This window comes from Lontra canadensis, unplaced genomic scaffold (assembly GCF_010015895.1).
Source record: "Lontra canadensis isolate GAN:19392208 unplaced genomic scaffold, GSC_riverotter_1.0 scaffold99, whole genome shotgun sequence".
Lineage (NCBI taxonomy): Eukaryota > Metazoa > Chordata > Mammalia > Carnivora > Mustelidae > Lontra > Lontra canadensis.
In genome coordinates this window covers 4,374,400-4,396,928 of record NW_022631093.1, presented here as the reverse complement: position 1 = coordinate 4,396,928, position 22,529 = coordinate 4,374,400, and the positions used below count along the sequence as shown (strand labels likewise).

Here is a 22,529-nt window from a genome sequence, read left to right as displayed (position 1 = left end):
TATGTCGGACTGACTGTATAGAATTATAAATCTGTCTATATCGACTTGTCCATGTACGTCTATTAAAACCATAGTACAAGCGTGCTAACCACTGCCGGCCCGGACTGCTTCATTCCACTGAGAAGGGAGGCGGGTAGAAAGGGAACGGCGCCACCGTGGGCCCTGTGGGTAAGGAGAGAAGAGCCAAGTGGCCGCCTCCTAGTGGAGTGAGAGGTGCTCTCTTCCCACCACGATTCCTGACCTGCTCTGCCCGACTCCATGAGGGCCCCATCCGGAGCTCCGAACTCCTTCTCCGCCCCCACCAGGTGCTCCCCGGCTGGACCGCACAGCCTCCGGGCTGTGCTCTGTGCTCGGCAGCCCTAGACAGCACCCCATTTCCCCGGCTGCCCGACTCTGCAGGCTCTTTCCAAGCTGGGTCGGCGGGGATCCCCAAGCCCTCGGAGCGCTCTGTGGCCCTTGTCCACCTGGAGAGTCCGGGTGAAGGCCGCTGAGAACTCCTTTAGTCCTGGAGTTGCCTTTTCTCCTGTGGCCCCCGTACTTCTATCTTGAAGCCCTGCCCTAGCTGTTCCAGGGGAACTGAGGATGCGGGATCCGCCAGGGCCTCCCTCACCCCCCCCCTCCCGCGGAAATCCCACTCAGGGGCATCTGGCAAGGCTATGCTGGAGAAAGTGTCCATCACAGGGAACTAACGCCTCACTTCCCTTCCACCCCAAGGTATGGGAAGGAGGCTGATGCCGCTTCCACCCTCCCCAGGCTTTGGAAACTACTGAACAAGACCAGCCTGTAAAGTGCCTGTAAAATTCTGCTTCCCTTAAGTCCCTTCACTTCCAATGGCAAAAGAGAATGTTTGCAGCTGGAGTGGGGGAGGGAGGAGGGGCTGGTATTCTGCTTTAGACTCACCTTGTGACTGGGATTGACGCTGCCCTGGAGCTGGACCCCCCTGGGCAAGCCCCAGATGGGAGGGGGGCCCAGCCATAGGCCTAATCACCAGCTGCTAGCTGGAGAGCCCTGTGCACACATTCTGAAACCAGGTCAGCACTGCCTCTGAGGGCAGGAGTGTTGTCCCTGTTAAACGGGATGGAACCATGACTTCACCATGCTCTGCAACTGGGCCAAGGTCACAGGGAGTCAACAATCTTTATATTCCAAAGCATCTTTCCACTGATCTTCCCACTTTTAGATGAGGAGTGAGGAAGGGTCCTTCCTGGAGGATGGCTCAGCCTGATGCTATAGGACTTAACAGTGTGGGGCTCTGAGGACAGGGCCAGATACACAGGCTAGAGGAGGGAGGTGGGAGGAGGGAAGGCTGGGGCAGGGGGCTGGAGCCAGACCACCCCTCCTCCCCCAAGGGCTCCAGTCCAGAGCTCCGACCCCTCACTCTCTGGAAACATAAACACACAGCCACATCTGGACTCAAAGTTCCTCCCCCAGCCTCACACATCTGCCAAGGCCAGGGGGCCCTGGTCTCAGTTGAGGGCAGAAGGCAGGAGAGACCTAGGAGATGGGACTGGAGAAAAAAGGCAGAGAGGCCTCTCCTGAAATTCAGGCCCAGCCTCAGGGGACACGGCCGACAAGGGGCTCTGGCAGAGGCTCCAGTGTGGCTTTGGGGTCCCAGACCAAGTAGCTGCAGATAGGGGTGACAGGGCAGAAGCAGTCCCAGAACGACCCCGTCACCCATCAAGGAGCATGGCCAACAAGGTCAGTGTCAGACCCTATGGTGGGCTCCGCCCAGCTCTTCCGACCCCGCTGTTCGGTGGCTGCAGAGAGGAGTACCTGCCAGCCCTCCCAGCTGTACCACCACGGGATCATCTCTGAAGGAAGGCTGAGGAATATGTGGGGCTCTGAAAGTCCAATCTTCTGGGGGGAAAAAGCAAAAAGCCCTAGTTGTCTTCTGCCTCAAGAAGCCCCGGGGAAGGAGTACCATTCATTCACGCCACATTTACTGTGTTCCTGCCCTTGGCGCTCGGGATTGAGCGCTGGGAAACAGACAGTCCAGGCTCTCACGGACAAGTAAACAAACATGTGTATAATTACAAACTGGGCTGAGTGCTTTTGAAGAAAAAGAACAGGGTGCTGTGAGTCAGAAAAAAATGAGAATTCTGCCTTGAACAGGGTGCTCAGTGGGCTGTTCCAGAGACGTGGCTCTGTCTCTCATTTCTTCAGCCCGTTTGGGGCCCAGGGCCCAGGGCCGGGGCTAAGCGTACACTGTTGGGTCAGCCCCCTTACCTGCATGCCAACCCTACAAGGAAGAGTTCTCCTTGTCCCTTTTCCCTCTTTCCTGGATGAGGTCCCTGAGCCTGACAGAGGTCAAGTCACTTGGTCAAGGTCCATAGCAGGAAGTGATGGAGTGGGCTCCAGCCCAGTCCGTGGCCACTCTAGCTTCAGCACCAGGCTGCCCCATGTGCGGCACCGGAAGCAACATGGTGGGAGTGGGGAGGAGCCTGGCCTGGAAGGGGCTGTGATTTCTCCTGGCTACTGGGGACTAACCCCAGGAAAGAGAAAAACAGATTTGGTCCTTGCTTGGTGCCGAAAGCCCCAAAGGGCTGCTGCAGGCTTCGAGCGGTTATGAATTAGAAACAGGCGGGCCAGAGGAGGGTGTCCAGCACTGGTTTGCAGGCACTACGGGGAACCACCACCAGAGTCCCTGCTCACTGAGGGGAACCGAGGTACCTCCCCTAGCTTTAGGGATCCAGCCAGGCTGCGGGCTGCCCTCGGGGCCATGGCCTCCCTAAGGACAGCTGCCAGAGTCATCTAGAAGGGGAGGGGAAGTCACAGCTGGCAGATCTGCCTGGGAGGGGGCATTGGCTCCGGAGTGCAGGCCCTGGAGGTGGGCTGTGTGTCTTCCTTCAGCGCCATGTGCCCGAGCCTGCTGCTCCCGACCAGCGGGGCCTCCGTCAGGAGAGAACAAGTGTGGGAAACGAGAGGAAGGATGGTGCGTGCCCACCGACCTCCCCATCTTCTGGGCCAGTTACTCAGCTCGGCATCCCGAGGAAGCTTCGCTATGGTCTTGGAGAGCAAGGGTTTGCGTTCTGGCTCCACCTCTGAGTTGCTTTGGACAAGAGACAACGTCTCTGAGTCTGTTTCCTCTTCCATAAAAGGGAATAACAATCACTTCACACAGTTGCTTGAAGGATTAAAGGAGATAACACGTAAGACATTAGTTGTGGGGCTGGCGTAGAGTTATTACTGATATGGTGGTGGCGGTGTTGCTGTTAATAAAGGGACGTGTCCTGCCACTCCCCTTGAGAGCCTTGTTCCCCGCTTTCCACATTAATAGGACTTCTCTGAGTTTCTCAATGGGTTCTTTCTGAAAATATCATTTGGAGTCCCACTTGGGTTTTCCCTCCGGCTTCGCTGGGTGTCATGGATGTGAGTCGTGACCGGCAGCCCCACTGACCACCTTCCCCACTGCATCCCACTGGGGGACCAATTCTGGACTTGGACCCACAGGAACCCAGCCCGGTGTCCTAGGTCCAGGGCCTGGGAGGCCCAGTGGAACCGGGCCCAGTCTCTGCTGTCCCCTGGGCCTGGGGAGAGGCCCACAGGTAGTCAGTACTCTGACAGAGGAGCCCGGGGAGCACAGGAGACCCTCACCCCAGAATTGCCCTCTAAGGACTCCCCGCAATGTGGGATAAAGGGGCCTGGACCCTTCTTTTTGTGTTCTAGATCTTACTGATAGCTAACATCCGGCCCTTCCTGAGTGCCAGGCCCCAAGAAGCACTTGATAGCAATTCCAGCACTCCCTCCTCGGGGGAGGGAGAGGCTCCTTATGTTTACACAGGAAGAAACTGAGGCTCAGAGAGAATCAACAGCTCACCTGTGATGCCACAGTGAATGAGGGACAGAGTTGGGACCCAGGTCCCTGGTCCCCTCCATGCACTGGGCACTCTCTTGACATCTGTATTGGGCAGCAGAGGATGGGGGGGGAGGGTAAACAATTATAGGGGCGTCTGGGTGGCTCAGATGGTTAGGCATCTGCCTTCAGCTCAGATCATGATTTCCAGGTCTTGGGATCGAGCCCCACATGGGATTCTTGGCTGGCTCAGGGGGTAGACTACTTCTCCCTCTCCCTCTGCCTCGCCCCCTGCTTGTGTGTTCTCTCTCAAATGAATAAATTTTGAAAACCTTTAAAAAAAAACAATTATAATTCATGTTGATTCCTATCAAGAAGCTGGGCTCAGGTGTGCTCTGGGAGAGAGAAAGAAAAGGCCCCAGGCCCCAAGATTTGCCTCCACTGAGCTCACTTGGCTATGGGGCGGGGAGAGCAGCAGAGGGCACAGATGACAGGGGGACTGAGGAAGCCCCGGGATGCCAGCAGCAGAATGGAGTGGGCAGGTGAGGGCACAGAGCAGCTTTCTGGAGAAGGCAGGACCCTGGAATATCAACCATTAAATCCAAACTCCCGTCTCCTTCAGTACTACAAACTTCTCATTTCCTAGACACGTGCTTCTAGTCTGCCTCCCTCTGGAAGCCCTCCTAGGCGTCCTCCCACCCCTTGCTGGCCTGCCTCCTTGCCGCTTTCACCAAAGGATTCTTCACACTCCCTGTGCTGCCTTCACAGGGCCCTGGACCCGGCCTCCCAGTTGGCTGGTGCTGCCCAGAGCAGGTGTCCCCCTACTGAGTGGCTGTAAGAACTTTAGGAGACTCAGCCCCCAGAGCCCAGCCAGGCTGGGGGATGGGGGTGCTGTGACCCAGGGCAGAGAGACCCTGCTGAGGAGGAGGTCAAAATGCAGGAAGCTGCATCGGGAGGAGGTGTAGGAAAGCTGCTCTGGCTGTCTCTGTCCCGTTTCACTCTGCACTGTCCCCTGCCATGCACCAGACATATTTTATTTCTCTTCCTCGTCTCATTTTATAGATGAGGAAGCTGAGGCTCAGGCCTGTCATGTAACCTGTCCAAAGGGTACCCAGCTTCTAGGAACTCAGGTCCCCACCTGACCGCAGAGCCCACAGCACTCACTCATGTGGACAGAGCCTCCCAGAGGCAGGGCACCGGCAGCTGGGCAGGGCGGCTACTGTCACAGAGTCGGCGCGCTGAGGCGAACAGTTGTGGACAGCAGCACCTGGAGAAGTGTCTGAACACCGTCATGCTCCAGGCGCATTTGCTGAATAAAAGAACTGAGGGATTGGGGCGCCTGGGTGGCTCAGTGGGTTAAGCCTCTGCTTTCAGCTCAGGTCATGATCTCAGGGTCCTGGGATCGAGCCCCACATCGGGCTCTCTGCTCGTCAGGGAGCCTGCTTCCTTCTCTCTGTCTTCCTGCCTCTCTGCCTACTTGTGATCTCTCTCTGTGTCGAATAAATAAATAAGATCTTAAAAAAAAAAAAAAAAAAAGAACTGAGGGGCTGCAGTCCACAAAACAGATCCTGGCTTTTTCTCCCTCTCCCTGCTCCTCTCTCCTCTCTCTTGTCTCTTTCCTTCACCCGCACACACTTACTCCTCCTGCTCAGCACAGGCCGCTCTGGGCACTGCTTTTAAAGGTGAGACAACAGGGGCACCTGGTGGCGCGGTCAGTTAAGCATCCGACTCTTGGTCGTGATCTTGGCACCCCGAGATGGAGCCCCATATTGAGCCCCCCAATGAGCTCCTCGCTCAGCCAGGCATCTGCCTGGGATTCTCTCTCTCCCTCTCCCTCTGGACCTGACACCCACTCTCTCTCAAATAAATAAATAAATAAATAAATGGTTTTTTTTTAAACTGTAGCAACCAAAAAAAAAAAAAAAAAAAACCCACCCAATTCAAAAATGGGCAAAGGATCTGAATGGGCATCTCCCCAAAGAAGACAGATGCATGGCCAATAAGCACATGAGAAGATGTTCAGCATCACTATTCATTAGGTAAATGCAGATCAAAGCCACAGTGAGATACCGCTATACATCCATTAGGAATAAAACAAGATACCAGGTGTCAGCAAGGACGTAGAGCAATTGGAACCCGTGTGCATTGGTGGTTGGAATGTAAATGGTACAGCTGCTCCGGAAAATAGTATGGCAGTTCCTCAAAAAATTTGACAGATTATTACCATATGATCTAGCAATTCCCACTTCTGGGTATTTGCCCAAAAGAAACAAAAGCAGGGACCCCAGAAGATAAAGTGTACACCCGTGCTCATAGTGGCATTATTCACAATCCCAAAACGTGGGAGCCACCCAACTGTCCATCAACAGATGAATGGAAAAAATGGGGTCCATGCATACAATGGAATACTATTCAGCCTTAAAAGAGAAGGATATTCTTTTTTTTTTTTTTTAAAGATTTTATTTATTCACTTGACAGAGATCACAAGCAGGCAGAGAGGCAGGCAGAGAGAGGAGGAAGCAGGCTCCCTGCTGAGCAGAGAGTCCGACACGGGGCTCCATCCCAGGACTCTGGGATCACGACCTGAGCCGAAGGCAGAAACTCTAACCCACTGAGCCACCCAGGCGCCCCAAAAGAGAAGGATATTCTGACACCTGCCATGGACAAACCCTGAAGACATTATACCAAAGTGAAATACGCCAGACCCAAAAGGATGACTATTGGAATTCCACTCATCTGAGGTACCTAAAGTAGGCAAATTTATGCAGACGGAAAATAGGATGGTAGTTGCCAGGGACAGGGGGAGAAGGGGAACAGACAGTCATTGCTGAATGGGTACAAAGCTTCAGAACAGAAATGTTCTGAAGATGGACAGTGGTGACGGTTGCACAACAATGTGAATATGGTTGATGCCGCTAAACTATCTACTTTTAAAAGGTTAAAATGGTAAATTTCACATCATGTGTATTTGATCACAACTCTTTTTTTAAAAGATGTATCTGTGTTTATGCCCCAACCTTCTCCAGAGAGGCTAGAGCCCAGGACGTTCGAGGGCCAAGGCCACCGCCACTGTTGGTCTGCTGTTGATCGGAAAACAATTCCCTGCAGCCGTCTTTGACTGGCAGCCCATGCAAGCCCCCCGGACAGCTGACCCTCCCCTGTGGCCCTCAACCCATTCTCCATCCCTTCATGCAGCACAGCAGTGGGAACCCAGTCAGGACACTTCCCTTACCAAGTGTCTATTCTGCAGCCAAGAGAGAACAACTGGTATGGATAATTTTTCTCTATCAATTTAGCATAATATTAAATAACTGGTCTGCCGCTGCCTCTTTTTTTTTTTTAACTGAGCTTCTCTGCCAGAAAACCAAACAAGACAGGCTATAAAACAGTATTTAAGCACTGTCCCATTTTTGCTCTTATATATGCACAGGGAAGTTTCTGGATATGCACAAAGTGTTAACACCAGCTACCTCGGGGGTGGTGGGAAATGAGGGATTTTTTTTCATTTGTCCTTTCCAAGCTATATTCACTGGGCATGTGTTACTTTTGTAAAAGTGACATGAAACAAAAAATATTACTTTAAAAATACCAAGATCTGTGATCTGCAGGGCGGGGAGTAGTGTGCCTCCGGGACCTTATCCTTACCCCGAAGGTGTCAGTCATCACCTGCCTGCAATGACGTGTCAACCATCAGGATTCAGCCTCATTTAGGGGCAAGCCGGTGTGACAAGTGTCAAGTAAACCTTTACTGTCAGATTTCCACAGAAATGAACTTTTTGTTTCCAAACACATTCTTCTTTAAATGGAGGTCAAATTAATAGTTGCTAAGAGGAATGTTCAGAGAGGAGAATCATTTGTGATGTTCTTTTTTTGCTAAGCAAAAAGGATTCAGAGTTTAAAAAACGGCTGTCATAGGCAGGGAACCTATCCCTCTCCCCTGAGTCCCCTCGCTGCACCCCCTCTGCCCCATGCAGGTCCTCCAACTCAGCAGCCTATCTACACTCCTACCTTGCCTACACACACACACACACGCACACACACACATGCATGTAGGGTGTGCCTGCCAGCCAGCGTGATCATGGAATCTTTATTAAAGAGGTCCAAATTACCAAGGTTTTACTACACTACTAAAAATAGTCATGCTTACTTAGCCTGCTTAATAAGCACACCATTTCTAATTTTTCTGCCTGAGTAAACTGAAACATCATTCCAGAAATACATTTTTACTGAAACAAGAAGGCTTATTTTTTCTCCTTCGTTCATACATTTTTTCTCCCTCGTTCATACATTTTTTCCCTCCTTCCCCTCTCCCTCCTCTCCACCCATGCTCCTCTCGTCTCCCGTGCTCCTCCCGCTCAACTCCCCACCCCTACTCATTTTTAAATTTCAAAACATAAAAGGGAAAGTAACAATGATTTGGACTTGGCTTTCACACAAAATGGGCCAATTTTTTTTAAGTGTTGGTAATTTGTCCTGAAAATGGATATAGGGAGTGGGGCTGGGAAGGCTTTGAAGAGTGGGGTTTTATGAGAGGAAAATGAGGCCTGAGTGTGCGGGATGGTGGGCTGCACCTTCCCCTCTGTGCCTGGGACAGTGCAGGCACGTGTAAATGACCGCAGCTAATAGCACCATTATTGCTTTTATCACATTATATTATTATTAGTCATCAGAATCAGACAAAGCATATTAACCCATTTAATTGAACCAAGGGCTTAACGTCCCAGTGATTTCACGGAAAGTCCTGGGCAAACCCTCCAAGACACTGCAGCCACGAAGCAGCCAGCCGCTTGGCCACTCGCCAGGCTGTGGCAGGGCCCGGCAAGGGTTTCCCCAAACTGTTCCTGCCTGTGGCTTCTCTGGAAACTTTCCAGGACATGCTGGGATGGATGCTTATCCCCACCCTTACTCCAGCCCTTCCATGCACATACTTCTCTGTCCCCATGGATAAACCCAATCTACTAAAGGACAGATTTCCATGAACTACCCCACCCCCAGCACACACACACACACACACACACACACACACACACACACACGGTTGGCCCGGGACCCCTCCTCTATTCCCCGAGCTGGCACTCCTCTGAGTCAGCAAGGCTGGTACTGAGCACAGGCACACACTACTCATGGTGAACTCCTGGCTTCTCTTGAGCTTGGTGCCCGACCCCTCCAAAGCTCCTTGAGTCCCACACGCCACAGGTGTGGGTGCACACATCCCGTGCTTAACATTTCGTTCCAGGTGAACATTGTGTGATTTTCCCTGATTATAGGATACATAGTCATTCTTAACATTTCTGAAGTTCAGAAAAGCATGCGGACCAAAGTCAAGACCACCGAGCCATCACTGATGATAACTTCCCAGACATCCCTCCACCTGTACACAGTTGCATTTACACATATATTATATGTGTGCACATACTATTACAGAAAGGATATCCTGCCACACATTGCTCGAGAAGCCACTTTTTGGACTTAGGATAGTACCAAGAACACCTATTCTTATCCAAAAAGTACTATTTTTAAGGGCCACATGTCTACATTCATAATCATTTAACCAGCATCCTCACAGGTGGGCATTGGGGTCACGTCCTAATTTCTTTTGTTGTGTTTCTCCTCTAGCAGGCCACTGCAGACATCCTTCTCCATGCGTCCCTATGCACTAGTCATCGGGCACATCAGGGTAACTCCAAGAGCAGATCCACCGGGCCCCAGGAACATGCACATAAAACCCCTTTCCTGCTGACACGAAGGCCACGCCTGTGGCCACTGCCGGACGTGGCCAAGGGGACCCATTATGCAGATACTGGCCAGTACTAGCTTTTGTCTATCCTCTTTGCCACCTGGAAGATAACAGATAGCTCATGGCCACTTTGCATATGTGGTTTTAATTATTTCTCCTCCTCAAAACAAAAACAAAAACAGATTGTGTCGTGTACATTCAGTTCTACAACTGGCTTTTCCCATCTGCCAATTTCCACTCCTTTTGGGCACGCTCATTCCAGGGTTAGGGGAAAAGCCAGCTACTCAAGACAATAGATTCTCCAAGTGCCCCCTTTGGGTGCCCACAGCTTCTATCCTTGCTAATGAGTTATCTGCGGGTGCGGCAGTTGGGGAGCAGAGAGCCAGAAAGGACTGACCTCAAGGTCACCACCCGAGAGACCAACTTTCTGGGTGTAGGAACAGCTGGGCTGCTCTACACGGCACTGCCAAGTGGGCTCATCCCGCCTGCAGAGCTCTTGCCCGCCCAGCACGTCCCTTCTGCCGGCCAAGCCTCGGTGTGGGCCGGCTTCACTGAAACCGGCTGAAGGGTGACTTGTAAGCCAAACCCTCTGCGGCCCAGGCTATAATTTCCCCATTAGGCGCCAGAGTCACAACCCATCTGCGCGCACCATCCCCTCCATCTCCGAGGCTCCCAGGGCCAAGCCAGGGGCTGCTGGGCCAGCAGACTCCGGGCTCGGGCCCCACTGGAAGGCAAACATGGCTTGAGTTTTAATGTTCAAAAAAATCGCTCTGGAAAGAAGACTAAGGCCGCTGGGAGGCTGTGGAGCAGAGGGTACCTGTGTAGCCTGCATTGAAATCCTGACTCTGCCGGTTAAGGACATCCCTGCCAAGTGACGGTCCCTGTGGGGGCCTGCTGACCCACCTGTAAAATGGAGCTAACGACTGGTTACAAGATTGGCGCACAGCTTTGCGGGAGAGTGTTGCAAATGCCACACTGCATGGCTGCGAGTCCTGGCTCTTCCTCCTTACTTGTACAGACTGCGGGGTGGGGGTGGGGGCTCCATCACCTTTCCAAGCCTCAGTTTTACCACCTGTTTAATGGGAATCATGAAAAACACCTAAGTGTTATGACACGATTTGGATTGTGTATGTGAAAGTATCTTGGAGGGAGAAATGCCAACAAAATAGAAGGTAACATTTCCACTGTCAACAAGGAATGGGCTGTACCTTCAGAGCCTGGGCCTGAACTCTGCTTGGACACGTCCTTGGTCTTCTCATCTCACACCGCCATTCCAGGCGTCAAGGTCCTACTGGGGAAGGAGGGAATCAAGGGCCACATGTGCTGCCCTATGGGCCAGTGGGGGGCCCCTGCTATGAGAACGTCATTGTCCCATCACCACCAGCTTACAGAACTTGGAGTCAGTCCCCAGTGTCCCAAGAGTTCTGGAACAGATTCTCATCCCCCTTGGGCTTCTTCCGCACCTTCCTTTGGAAACTTTGGTTTTGTTTTGCAAAGGGCTAGCCATACGTGGTGCCACCAACCCCGGGTGTGCTCCATCTAGAGGCCTCTGAACCCAGGTTGGGCTTCAGGTAGGGGTTTGTAAACCCCTCCTCACATTTCCCAGTTTTAGCCTGAGAGGTCTCTGTTATACTGCATGATATTTGGGCCCCCTAAATATAATCCAGATTCTATGTGGTCAAATCTATTCAGGGGCTGCCATTTTTAAAAGGCACAGTCAGCAACCAAAAATCATCTTTAAATGATTCCAACCATGACTTGCCTCTCTCAAAGAACATCAGGGAGGATCCCATTCTCACCCCCCAAGGACACCTGTCGTCCCCATTTCTCCGCTTTGCAAGCCTCATGCTCCAGCTAGGTCAGAACCTCTGTATAAAAGTCTCTGACTCTTGGTCCTCGGCTTTTACTTCCTTTTTCTCTCCCTGTCCCAGCTCCTGATTGTGTAGACCCATCAAACCTGACTGGTCTCCTCATTTGCTCTCTGTTTTGCCCATTACCCTGGCTCTCCATCATGGAGGAGACCAAGAGAGGACGAATGCTCCCCTCTCCTCCCTTTTCTGATCCATCCTGGCTCTCCCCCACTCCCCCAACACTATGTCACCCAGAGTCTACATTAAATCAAAGATAGAACTTGGGGACGGTGAAGTGTGGGATGGACCAGCACAGGCAGAGCTCCGGGTGGTGGGATGTGGATAGGAGCAGGGCACTCACGTGGTGATAAACCTGTTTCCGTCACATTTACCTCCTTCTCATCATTTCCCAAGCACTTGGACTCGTATTGGCAGCCATCGCCGCTCCCTTCTGGGCAGCCTACTTAAGAATTCAGAGCCATCCTCTCTCTTGAGAGCCTGTGAACCAAGAGAGCAGGCCCCGGCAAGCTGGGCCAGGGACAGAGACCAAAACAAGGAAAGAGACCACCGAGAGCAAAGTCTGACTGGGTAAAGGGCTCTTTGAATTAGGACACGGCCTGTCTCACCCACATTTGATGAAAACACAAGGTGTGCAGTTCCCAGCATCTCCGTGTAGGATTTCTAGGGGCTGCTGGAATAAATAGGAGAGCTTATATTCTCACTCCCTGCCTGGATCTCCATCATATAGGGAATGCTTCCTGCTGGTGGAATCAACAAGCAGTTAAACAAAAACAAAAATATCTGGCCAACTTCCAAATACCTCCAGCCTTAGATTCCAGATCCTTCCCAGAGGAGCTAGGGGGAGGCCTGAGTGTGACCCAAAAGACTCAAGCCCAGGTCCCCTGCATCCCAGTGCAGCTACCAAACCACAGGCTGCCAAGATGGAGATGAAAGAGCCATCTGGGAACAGCTCTACTGGACCCAAGGCCTGGAGGGTAGTGAGAAGGGTCCTGCTTTCCACAGCCAGGCCTGGGCAGGCAGAGCACTTCTGCCCCAAGCAAATCAATTGAAAGTTGTGGCCAGGCCTGTTTGAGTTGGTGAGAGCCCAAGTGGGAATTCCAATCTGCCAGTGTTTGCTCTGCAGACGAAGAGAGCCAAACAGAAACGCTGCTTTGGGACTTTGCGCCAAATACCCGCTGGCTTGTTCTGCCAGCAGTGCGGGGCCGACCCTCTGCACGTCACCCTCTCCCGGCTCCCTGCTCGGTGACAGCCTTCTGCTTGTGCCCTTCAAGGCAGCTTGCCTTCCCCACTGTGGCCCAGAGCCCTGTGCCTGGGGCTTCCCTGTGGGAACCCAGGCCTTCCAGCTCATTCCATGCCAGCTCCCCATGGAGACCCCTTTCCCGCCCACCCCCAACACCAGCTCCTGACTTCTGCTTCCTGCTCTCGGTGCCATACTGTCCTCCCTGACCCTGACGTTGGCCCAGGCCTTCTCGGCCCCTGACCAGCATGGCCCGCTGCGGCTGGCCACCCAGCAGAGGCAGAGCTGAGCAGGAGGAAGCACCAGCCACAGCTGCCTCCAGCCTTCTTCACGTTCTCACATGTATTTCATTCCGTCCTCAGAGTGGGTCAGTTTTATCAGCCCATTTCTCAGAGGAAATAGCTGCGTTTTCAGAAGATTTGGCACCTCGCCCAAGGTCACCCAATTACCGAATCCAGACCTATCCACTCCAAAACTGGAGCACTTTCCAACTTACCTCTCTGAGGCAAATTTTTTTTAGTCCTTTGTTCACTTCCAGGGGCTTAAGGCAATTCTCGGGATTCCTGGTGAGAGCAGGGGAATGTGTTTTCATATTCTCCCGAGCAACATAGGCACACAGCAATGCCAAGAGTGTCCACGGCAGTGTGAGCAGCGGGCCGTGTTTGCTTTGCCCCAGGTCTGAACCAGAGCTGTGGCCTGAGGCCTGCCTGTCCTACAGGCAGGGCCGCAACCCCAGAGTACCCATGGAAGCCCCCAGCCTTCAGGGTCAGGCACCACAGGCATAAAGCCCTGGGCCTCTCCCCGACCCGCGGAGGGCTCTCATGTCCTGCATACTTCAGTACCCTCCCTCTCCACTAAGGGCACTGGCATAAAGTTTTCTGTGCCCCCTGAGAGAACGAGGCTACCTCTCCCGCCCTCCGAGGGCTCCCCAATAGCATGGTGACAAGTCTCACTCTTCAAGGCAAGCCTCCTCCACATCTTTACACGATGGGAGTGCGAACATTTGCAAATGGCAATGATTTGACTCTCTTAGAAGACGCATGCTCTCTGCAAGCGAACAACCATCACTTCCTTAAGGAAATGTCTCTCATCCAGTCTGGCTGGATTACTGATTACCGAGGTCCCCAAGAGGACCAGGACTGGACTGTGGGTCTTCTCGTGACAGCACCCCAGCACCCAGCACAGCTCAGTAAATAGTAGTCGGATGCATGAACAAAACCACGAGGAAAGGTTTCCAAGTGTCCTTGTTCTATGGCCTCGGAGGAGCTGTCACCCATGCCCACAGACCGCGGGTCCATGCAGGGGGCCCTTCATCCAACCGCTCTCAATTTTACCACATGTGTTTTCCACTGACCCAACTCCCCAGTGGGTCTGGGGCTTTTTTCCCCTCAACTGTATGTGCTGGTGTCCCACCCCAGCTCTGCCCTGGACTCCTTCCTCCCTCTGTCAGACAGGGCCTGCTAAAGTAACGGGCCTTGAGAACAGCCCCCAGCAATGGGAGCAGAGGGGCACCACAGGGCCTCCGGCCTGGCCAGTCAGGGACAAGGGGTGTCAGCCAAACCTGCCCCACCTGTGCCTTCAGAAAATTCCATCACGGCTGGATCAAGGGAGTGTCAGGAGTGCGGCAACTCTGCTAGTCATGTGGCCAGGAGGGACACAGAAGAGGCCACCTTTCAAGTGAAAAGTCCTAACTGACCATACAAGGGGCAACAGCCCAATACTGCTGCTCCTCTGACCCCTCTGGGAGGTACCCCCTGCACCCACTGGGGGATCACAACCACCATGAGCCTAGAGAAAAGCAGAGCCAACTTCCAAACAAGGGTCGTCACGGGAGTAGGTGCATAGAGAGAAATGCTGCTCTTCCTGCTGTGGGGCACCCACAAAGAGCCACCCAGCTTTGAGAAGTTCCAAGATCAGTGGGGCTGCACCAGCTCAAAGGAGCCATTATACATGTAGGGGGCTACTGGAGGCCCTTCTTGGTCTGGGGTCCTCTGATGGCTTTCCCAGGAGCCCAATGAGTCCTTGCTGCTGAGGTCAAGGAAGGAGAGAGCCAGTGTGGCCCCTGGATGAGGTGTCTGGCCAAGGGCAAGTCCTGAACATCTTCTCCCCACCCACAGGCTGAGGGGGGAGCAGACCAGGCAATCAGACTTTATGGGCGCCTACCTGGGCCCAACCCCCTGAGGCAGGGCAGTACCATGAGCTTAAGCAACTGCAGAGAGGGCAATTCAAAAAGCCTGTGTTGAATGAGGACCTGTCACAGCCTGCAAGACCCCTTGGTGTCTGGGTGCCCACGCCCCCTATGTCTCGTCAGCATTTTTGGAGGTCTGGGACCGTTTCTTCTGCTGCAAGTCTTCGAGCATCAGGCTCAACACGTGCGCGATCTCGTAGTACAGCTCCTGAAGCCTGGAGGTAGGGGCAGGGGGGAGGGCCTGGGTTTGGGGTGGGCTCCATACCCCTCGAACCGCCCCCCACCCCACCGCATGCCCACCCCCGGGATTCCCATGCCCGGTCGGTGTGGGTGCAGGGAAGAGCAAGGGTTGTAGAGGCCAGATCGGGCCAACTGGAATCCAGGTCCATTGCTCAACCCATGGCCCCCGAGTAAGGTATTTCAGTACACATGTCAGGTTGGAGACGCCAGATAAATAAGGTGACTACGGGGCAATGACCAGACACTGCCTGGCCCACTCTTGGGCCAAACGTGGAGGTTCCCTGACCCCCTCCTTTGAGTTCCTCCAGGCCATGAAGCCCTCCAGGGGGCTTCTGTCATGAAGCCAGCCTACTGGTGTCCGTCTTCACTCAAGAGCTCACCATGACTCCTTAGCAGCTGTGCCCCCGCCTTTCTGCTCAGTGATGGCCAGGTTTCCTTCCAGCTAATGCACACAGAGCACAGCCCTGGGCTGGGCCAACTCAAAGCCTCACACACTGCTTTTGTAGCATCGGCTCTTGTGTGACAGGTAGGAAAGGGGCAGAGACCTCCCCAGAGTCACAAAGGAAGGTCATGGCATTACCAGGCCAAGAGCCTGAGCTCTTGCCTTGACAACTGGTGCTCTTCCATCTAACTTCTGGAAAGGGGGTGGTGAGGAAGGCCCTGAAGAGTCCGGGACCCAGCACTGCAGGGCCAGTGAGAGCAGGCCGGGGAGGGCCAGGGAAGCAGGGGCCTCTGAGCCACAGGCCTATGCACACATGGGGTCCTACAGCCCCAGGAAGGGCTGCAGTTCAGCCACACGCAGACAGACCAGCGTCCCCTTGCTTTCCCAAGGCACCTGCCGTGTCCCCCACCCCCGGAGGAAGCTTAGGGACCAGGAGAGGCCCCATCTCCCAGGATCAGGGGCAGCGGGGCAGGTACTGACTTGTAGATCGTAGCATCCTGGTTGTCCAGAGTGGACAAGTAGACATCGATGAAGGGCAGGCTGGTGCCGAAATCATCCAGGACCATGGGGTCAGTGTGCTGCAGAGTCCTCTTGAAGTTCTCCACGAGCTCACTGAAACTTTTGTAGTCAGCATTTTTCTAGAGAGGATAGCATAAAGAGGGCAGTGAAGAGGAAGGCACAGGGATCCTTCACGAGGGGCCCAGGCATAGGCCTGACCCCAGCCCCAGGAGAGGCTCTGCGCCGAATCACAGCTTCAGCTGGACTCCCTCCAAGTCTCAGCCCCCTGACCGCAGCAGCCTCGTGAGCCACCATCACTGACATGAGGACAGGTGACATAGAAAGGAACCAGTGAGAGCCTGAGTGTGGCTTGGCGTGGTCTCACCCTGCCCTGCACAAACTCAGGCACAGTCAAGACAAGCAGATGACTCCAGCTCAGAGAAGGGGCTCAGGAGGGATGCACTGGCTGCATGGGGAAGGGGGAACAGGGGTTCAGGACCCAGCAGAGCATTCAGCGCCCGGCCTGAGGAGGTCAGAGAGCTTAGGCTGAAAAAAGAAGGCTTGCCCCCAGGCTTTCCCAGGAGTATCCCTCTTGCAGAAGATCTCCAGCCTGCTGTGCTCATCCTTGTTCCACTTGAGAAAAACTGGAGTTGAGGAGCACCTGTCAGGACCTCCATGGCCTTGCCCAATGCAGTGGATGGGCCCCCTATGGCTGCCCAGTGGCCAGGGGGCCTCTATAACAAGAGCATTCCAGGCAGAGGGCCTGGCAGTGGAGTTGTGCCCAGGAAGAAGGGAGAAACGATATCTACAGTCCTCAACTCCCTAAGAGGTCCAGAGAGATACAAAAATACAGAGAATAAAAATACAGGGCATCAGAACCTGCCCTCCCTAAGACCAGAGAGGGCTGACAGCACCTGCTGCCTGCATGGGCCCCAAGGCCCCTTTGCCCATGGGCCTGCCCCCCGCCCCCGGCCTGGAGACGGCCTACCTGCATCTGCATCAGCCTGCTGACCTCTTCCTGCTGCCGCCTCAGAATCACCTGCTTCTCTCCCATGAGCGCCATGTGCCTCTCGGCCATCAGGTCCAGCTTGAACTTCTTAAAGGAGGCCTAGAGAGGGGGGAGAAAGGGGGAAGATACAGGCTCTCACCACACACCCACACACCCCGTCTTTCTTCTTCCCTAGGCTCGTGTGGCTCCTCGGCAGGGGCAGCTCCTGACACCATACAGGGCCGGCCCCTAATTCAAGCTGTCATCCGCAGCTGCAAGGACTCCTCAGGCCCCCATCCTGCTGACCGCCAGCATGAGGCAGGGAGATGCCCTGGCCCAGGGAGAAGAGCGGGGCTGGGCAAGGGAGGGCCCACAGAACCACCTCCCCACGCACCCCCACCCCGGAGATGGGGGCCTGTGGCTCTGCCTGCCACGTGAGCGCCAACCCAACCATCCTGACGAGCGCAGCCTTACCTCAGTGTGAATGATCATCACACCCACGAACATACTGAGGAAGATGAAGGTGGCAAGCAAGATGAAGATGATGGTGAATGTCCGGCTGAGAGCCAAGTTGCGATTGTCCAACTGCTCCTGCAGATCTGTCCAGCCATCGACCTGTGTGGGCAAGGCACGGTGTACTGAGTGCCAAGGACCCACGGGGTAGGCCTCCCCATTCCCTGGGCTATGGCAGCCCTGGCCCCACTGAGGATGCGGCTGGCTCTGCCTTCACATCAGCCCCACACCACCACCCCCAGCTAATGACCCCAGTCTATGCATGGTGGCTGGGGACGCAAGGCTCCACGGGGTACAGACGCTACTAGCCAAGGTGCCCTGGGGGCTCTTTTCCAAAAGGCCTCCCATCCTTCCAGGAAATACACTGCTTCTCTACAAGGCCCTCCTATGCAAAGACCCCAGAGTCTACCCTTCTGGACTTGGGCACTGCAGACCGATTTTGGGTGGAGTTGTGACAGCCTAGTCCCAGAAAGGCTACGTGACATGGCTTTCATTTCTAAAGTAAACTTGATCCAAATGAATTATCTTTTGAGAACTCCTTGAAAGTTTTTACAACCCTGTGGGTCAAATGGGAATGCTTTAGGGAGCGACAAGATCAGAGAGAGGAATGGACCCCTGGCCAGGGCCCTGGCATCTGCTTAGCTCTGGAAGGCCAGCCTTCAGCATCCCCAGCCCAGCTAAGTACCTGAACATGAGGACGATCCCATGTGAGGCCCAGGCTGTCCACACACCCACACCAGCTGGCACCCCCTTCCTAAGGCCACTGCCCCAACCCCTGTTCCCACAGTACCGTGGCCAAGCTGAAGAGAGTGAAGAAGGCCACAGCCAGGTTCCCCCAGTTATTCGGGTCACCCCTGTCTGGAGTTCCAAATAGGCAGAAGCCCAAGATAGCGAAGATGAACATGAGGACGAAGAGCAGGATGAGCACGGAGGCCACGATGTAGGCTGTCTGCCCCACGGCAGTGATGAGGGTCTGCAAGGCAGAGGCACGGGGGCTAGGCCAGGCTGCCAGGCTGAGTGGGGCTCAGCAGACAGTTCCAGTCTGCCCAGACCCCAGCTGGTCCCAGCATCCAGTGCCAGGCCCCATAAAGGGATGGATAGATAGATAGATGGGTGAATGGATGGATGGACAGACGGATGGGTAGGTGGATGGATGGATGGATGGATGGATGGATGGATGGATGGATGGGTAGATGGGTGGATGGATGGATGGATGGATGGGTGGATGGGTGGTTAGGTGGGTGGGTGGATGGGTGGGTAGATGGATGGGTGGGTGGATGGATGGATGGGTGGGTGGATAGATGGACGGGTGGTGGATGGATGGATGGACAGACGGACGGGTGGGTGGATGGATGGATCGATGGATGGGTGGATGGATGGAAGGATGGGTGCGTAGGTGGGTGGGAGGATGGGTGGGGGGGGTTGGGTGGATGGATGGGTAGATGGATGGGTGGGTGGATGGGTAGATAGATGGGTGGGTAGATGGATGGTTGGGTGGGTGGATGGATGGATGGATGGATGGGTGGATGAATGGGAACTGTACCCAGACTGAGGGCTGGACCAATCCAGTAGTGCTTGAGCAGTACCTGGCCTCTGCCCTCAGTACCCCCATGGGGAAATGGTCCTCAGGCCTGGGAGTCTCCCCATCAGCACCACTAGCAACTCCACTTGAGTCCCAGCCTGCCTCTGTAGTCATCCCAAGGTGTCCCACTCTGCCTCTCAGCTAAGGGCCAGGCCTGTATGCTCTGCCAAGCATAGAAGGAATAGGGGAGCTACCCTGGGAGTGGGAATGATGAAGGCTCAGAGGGATGTTGCTTCCTGTTCTTTCTGGGTCCTACTCCACAGACATGTCTCCATCCCATGACCTCAGTCTTCCTCTAGAAAGTGTGCATCTGTCTTGCCTCCCACTGGGTTCATCACTCCTGGAGAGCATATGACTCTTCGTCATTCATTCTCCACGCCCCAGTCTTGCATACATTTGGTGCTCAAGACATGGTCACCTACCTAGATGCTGCCCCAGACATTATTTCAAGGAAAGTGGGCATTATCACTTGTCATGTTTTGAGATGAGGAAGCAAAGGCTCAGAAAAGCAAAAATCCTTGGCCAATACAGCGGCAGAGCTAAGACCAACTCCCGAGCCCTTTGCCATGTATCCCTTCACCTACCAAGGCCCCCCCTTGCAGGTCAAGAAGCTGTTTACTGGCTTCACACTAGGAATGGAGGCACTTGAAAAAGCTGCACCCCGGGACAGTGAAGCGTTAGTCTGGGGTAACTCAGGAAGCAGAAAGACAAGGGGAGAGCCCTGGCGCTGCCTTCCACATGGACTGGCTGGATAGCCGCCTGCAGAGGGGAACACATCCCTCTCCTTGGGGGAAGAAAATCAGTGTCTGGGGATTAATTCCAGAAGAGGCAAGATGTACAAAACTGCCTCCCTCCCTGTGAGACAGAGACAGAGCTTCTTCCCCAAGAACTACTTCAAGGGAAGAGGCAAGATCTCATGAGAAACGCTGCCCTGGGATGTAGTCCACAGAAGAGGCCTGCCCAGGCTCAGATGTGTGGACAGTAAGGTGCTCCAGGGAGCAGGAGACCAGCACCGGGAGGCTGTCACCAACCCCCAGCCTCTTTGTCCCTTAACTCCTTCATCCCCATTGACCCCCGCACCACTTTCAGCTCCTGCTTCCTTGGTGCCCAACGCCTGCAAAAAGCAGCCATGCTTCCAACTGTCTGACTGTCCCTCAGTCTGACGTGCCTATCACTCAGCATCCACCTCTCAGGGACCTCTTGTCTTTTCTGTCCACCTGCCTTACCACCATCCCTACCAGCCAGAGACTCCAGTGCCCGGCACCTCTGATGCTCCCCTCCCCCACTCCTAGGACACATTATAGGGTCTATTTCTAGCCTACAAATAAGGGGAGCCACTCTCAGGTTTGAAAGGAAGGCTGCCGTGATTTGAGGTACCCTTTGAAGACTCTCCCCAGCAAGTGCTCACCATCACTCGGCATCAGGGAAATACAAATCAAAACCACAATGAGATACCACCTCACGCCAGTCAGAATGGCTAAAATTAACTAGTCAGGAAATGACAGATGCTGGCGAGGATGCGGAGAAAGGGGAACCCTCCTACACTGTTGGTGGGAATGCAAGCTGGTGCAGCCACTCTGGAAAACAGCATGGAGGTTCCCCAGAAAGTTGAAAATAGAGCTACCCTATGACCCAGCAATCGCACTACTGGGTATTTACTCTAAAGATACAAACGTAGTGATCCGAAGGGGCACGTGCACCCGAATGTTATAGCAGCAATGTCCACAATAGCCAAACTATGGAAAGAACCTAAATGTCCATCAACAGATGAATGGATAAAGAAAAAGTGGTATATATATATATACAATGGAATACTACTGCAGCCATCTAAAGAAATGAAATCTTGCCATTTGCAAGACGTGGATGGAACTTGAGGGTATTATGCTAAGCGAAATAAGTCAATCAGAGAAAGACAATTATCATATGATCTCCTTGATATGAGGAATTTGAGAAACAAGACACGGGATCATGGGGGGAGGGGAAAAGTGAAACGAGTCAAATCCAGAGAGGGAGACAAACCAAAAGAGACTCTTAATCTCAGAAAATAAACTGAGGGTTGCTGGAGGGGAGCAGGGTGGGAGGGATGGGGTGGCTGCATAACGGACATTGGAAGGATATGTGCTTTGGTGAGTGCTATAAATTATGTAAGACTGATAAATCACAGACCTGTACACCTGAAGCAAATAATACATTCTATGTTAATTGAAAAATTAAAATAAAAAAAAAGATTATCCCCCAGCTGGGGGGGCATTTTTGCCCCAGAGCTCTCTAAGGTGTGTGGGAAGCCAGGGCAGGAATCCTGACGAAGTAGGGTGGTGATGGAGAAAAGATGAGGACTGGTCACAAACTACGTAGCAGGTCACGCAACAGGACTTTGAGACAGAGGCATCAATGCTGACACTCAAATTTACAACCTGGCTGTTGAGTGGGGGTAGGGCACAGCCTTTATGTAAAGACACAACACAGGAGGAGGGGCCAGGGTCTGGGGATGTGAGGGTGGGGGAAAGCGATGACATCCAGCTCAGACGGCCTGGGTTTGAGGAGCACGAGAGACGTCCAGGAGGTCATGCGTCTGAAGGTCAGAGAGAAGCGTGGGCAGGTGATGATCCCTGAAACGTGGGAAAGATCACCCAAGAGGATATGCAGAGTGGGGTGCAGGTGAGAAGAACGTGGGGTACAGTCTTGAGAAAACAGCATGTACCCAAGACGTCAAGCTCAAGAGGCTGGAGGAACCCCAAGAAAGGGCAGTGACGGGGTGCCAGTGGGACTGCCCAGGGGACCTGGTGACAAGGAGGTTGCTGACTACCTCAGAGAGGCTAGTTCCTATGGAGGGAAGAAGCCAGGGCACAAATGACAAGTAAGGAAGTGGAGAGTAGGAATACGCCCCCCTCTCTCCAGGAGTCTCACCATGAAGGGGAAGGCAGGAGGCCTGTTTGGGAGGGGCCCCAGGGGCAAGTGACCACATGAGAGCATACAATGAATCAACGGGGGTCTGTGCCAAGGGGAACACTTCAATGCAGTCCTCGTCTTGTCCCCTAGGCCTGGGGCTGCTAAGTGTAGGGCCCAGGTTCCAGACAGATGCCCGGCTGGGCAATCTCTCAGCAAAACAGGCCAACACATACCCAAGCTGGTTAGATGCAGCCAAGGCCGCCCCTTCCTGGAGAAGCATGGACACGGGGCACAGAGCCACAGCAAACATACTGTGCCTGGGATGGATGCTTCAGGGCGGGCTGGGTCAGCTATGAAACCTTCCAAGCCAAACAAAGACTGGTCACCCCATGACTTCTAGAAGGAGCCCCATTCCTGGAGCAGCCTGAACAAAGTAATGCTACTATTTCCGTCAGGAGAAGCAGCAGATTTTTAGCTGTATGGGGAAAGCACACAATTGGAATTGAGTGGCCCATGCCACCAAGGTGCCGGAGACTCGAAGGGAATGCAGC

At 53.8% G+C, this 22,529-nt stretch overlaps 1 protein-coding gene across 3 annotated transcripts in view; it reads right to left on the bottom strand.

Moving 5' to 3' along the window:
• Positions 1–14,729: 14,729 nt before the first annotated feature.
• Positions 14,730–22,529, bottom strand: part of CATSPER3 (cation channel sperm associated 3) — a 29,863-nt gene continuing 22,063 nt past the window's right edge. The window contains exons 3-7 of one of the 3 annotated variants that reach the window (XM_032837666.1): positions 18,298–18,480; positions 17,469–17,609; positions 16,995–17,114; positions 15,989–16,146; positions 14,730–15,041 (exon numbers count right to left, since the gene is read on the bottom strand). In XM_032837666.1, the coding sequence (XP_032693557.1) occupies positions 14,936–15,041; positions 15,989–16,146; positions 16,995–17,114; positions 17,469–17,609; positions 18,298–18,480 (708 nt within the window). In that variant the 3' untranslated portion in view covers positions 14,730–14,935. The remainder of the gene's footprint in view (positions 15,042–15,988; positions 16,147–16,994; positions 17,115–17,468; positions 17,610–18,297; positions 18,481–22,529) is intronic. The other 2 variants (XM_032837664.1, XM_032837665.1) reach the window with 2 other exon arrangements.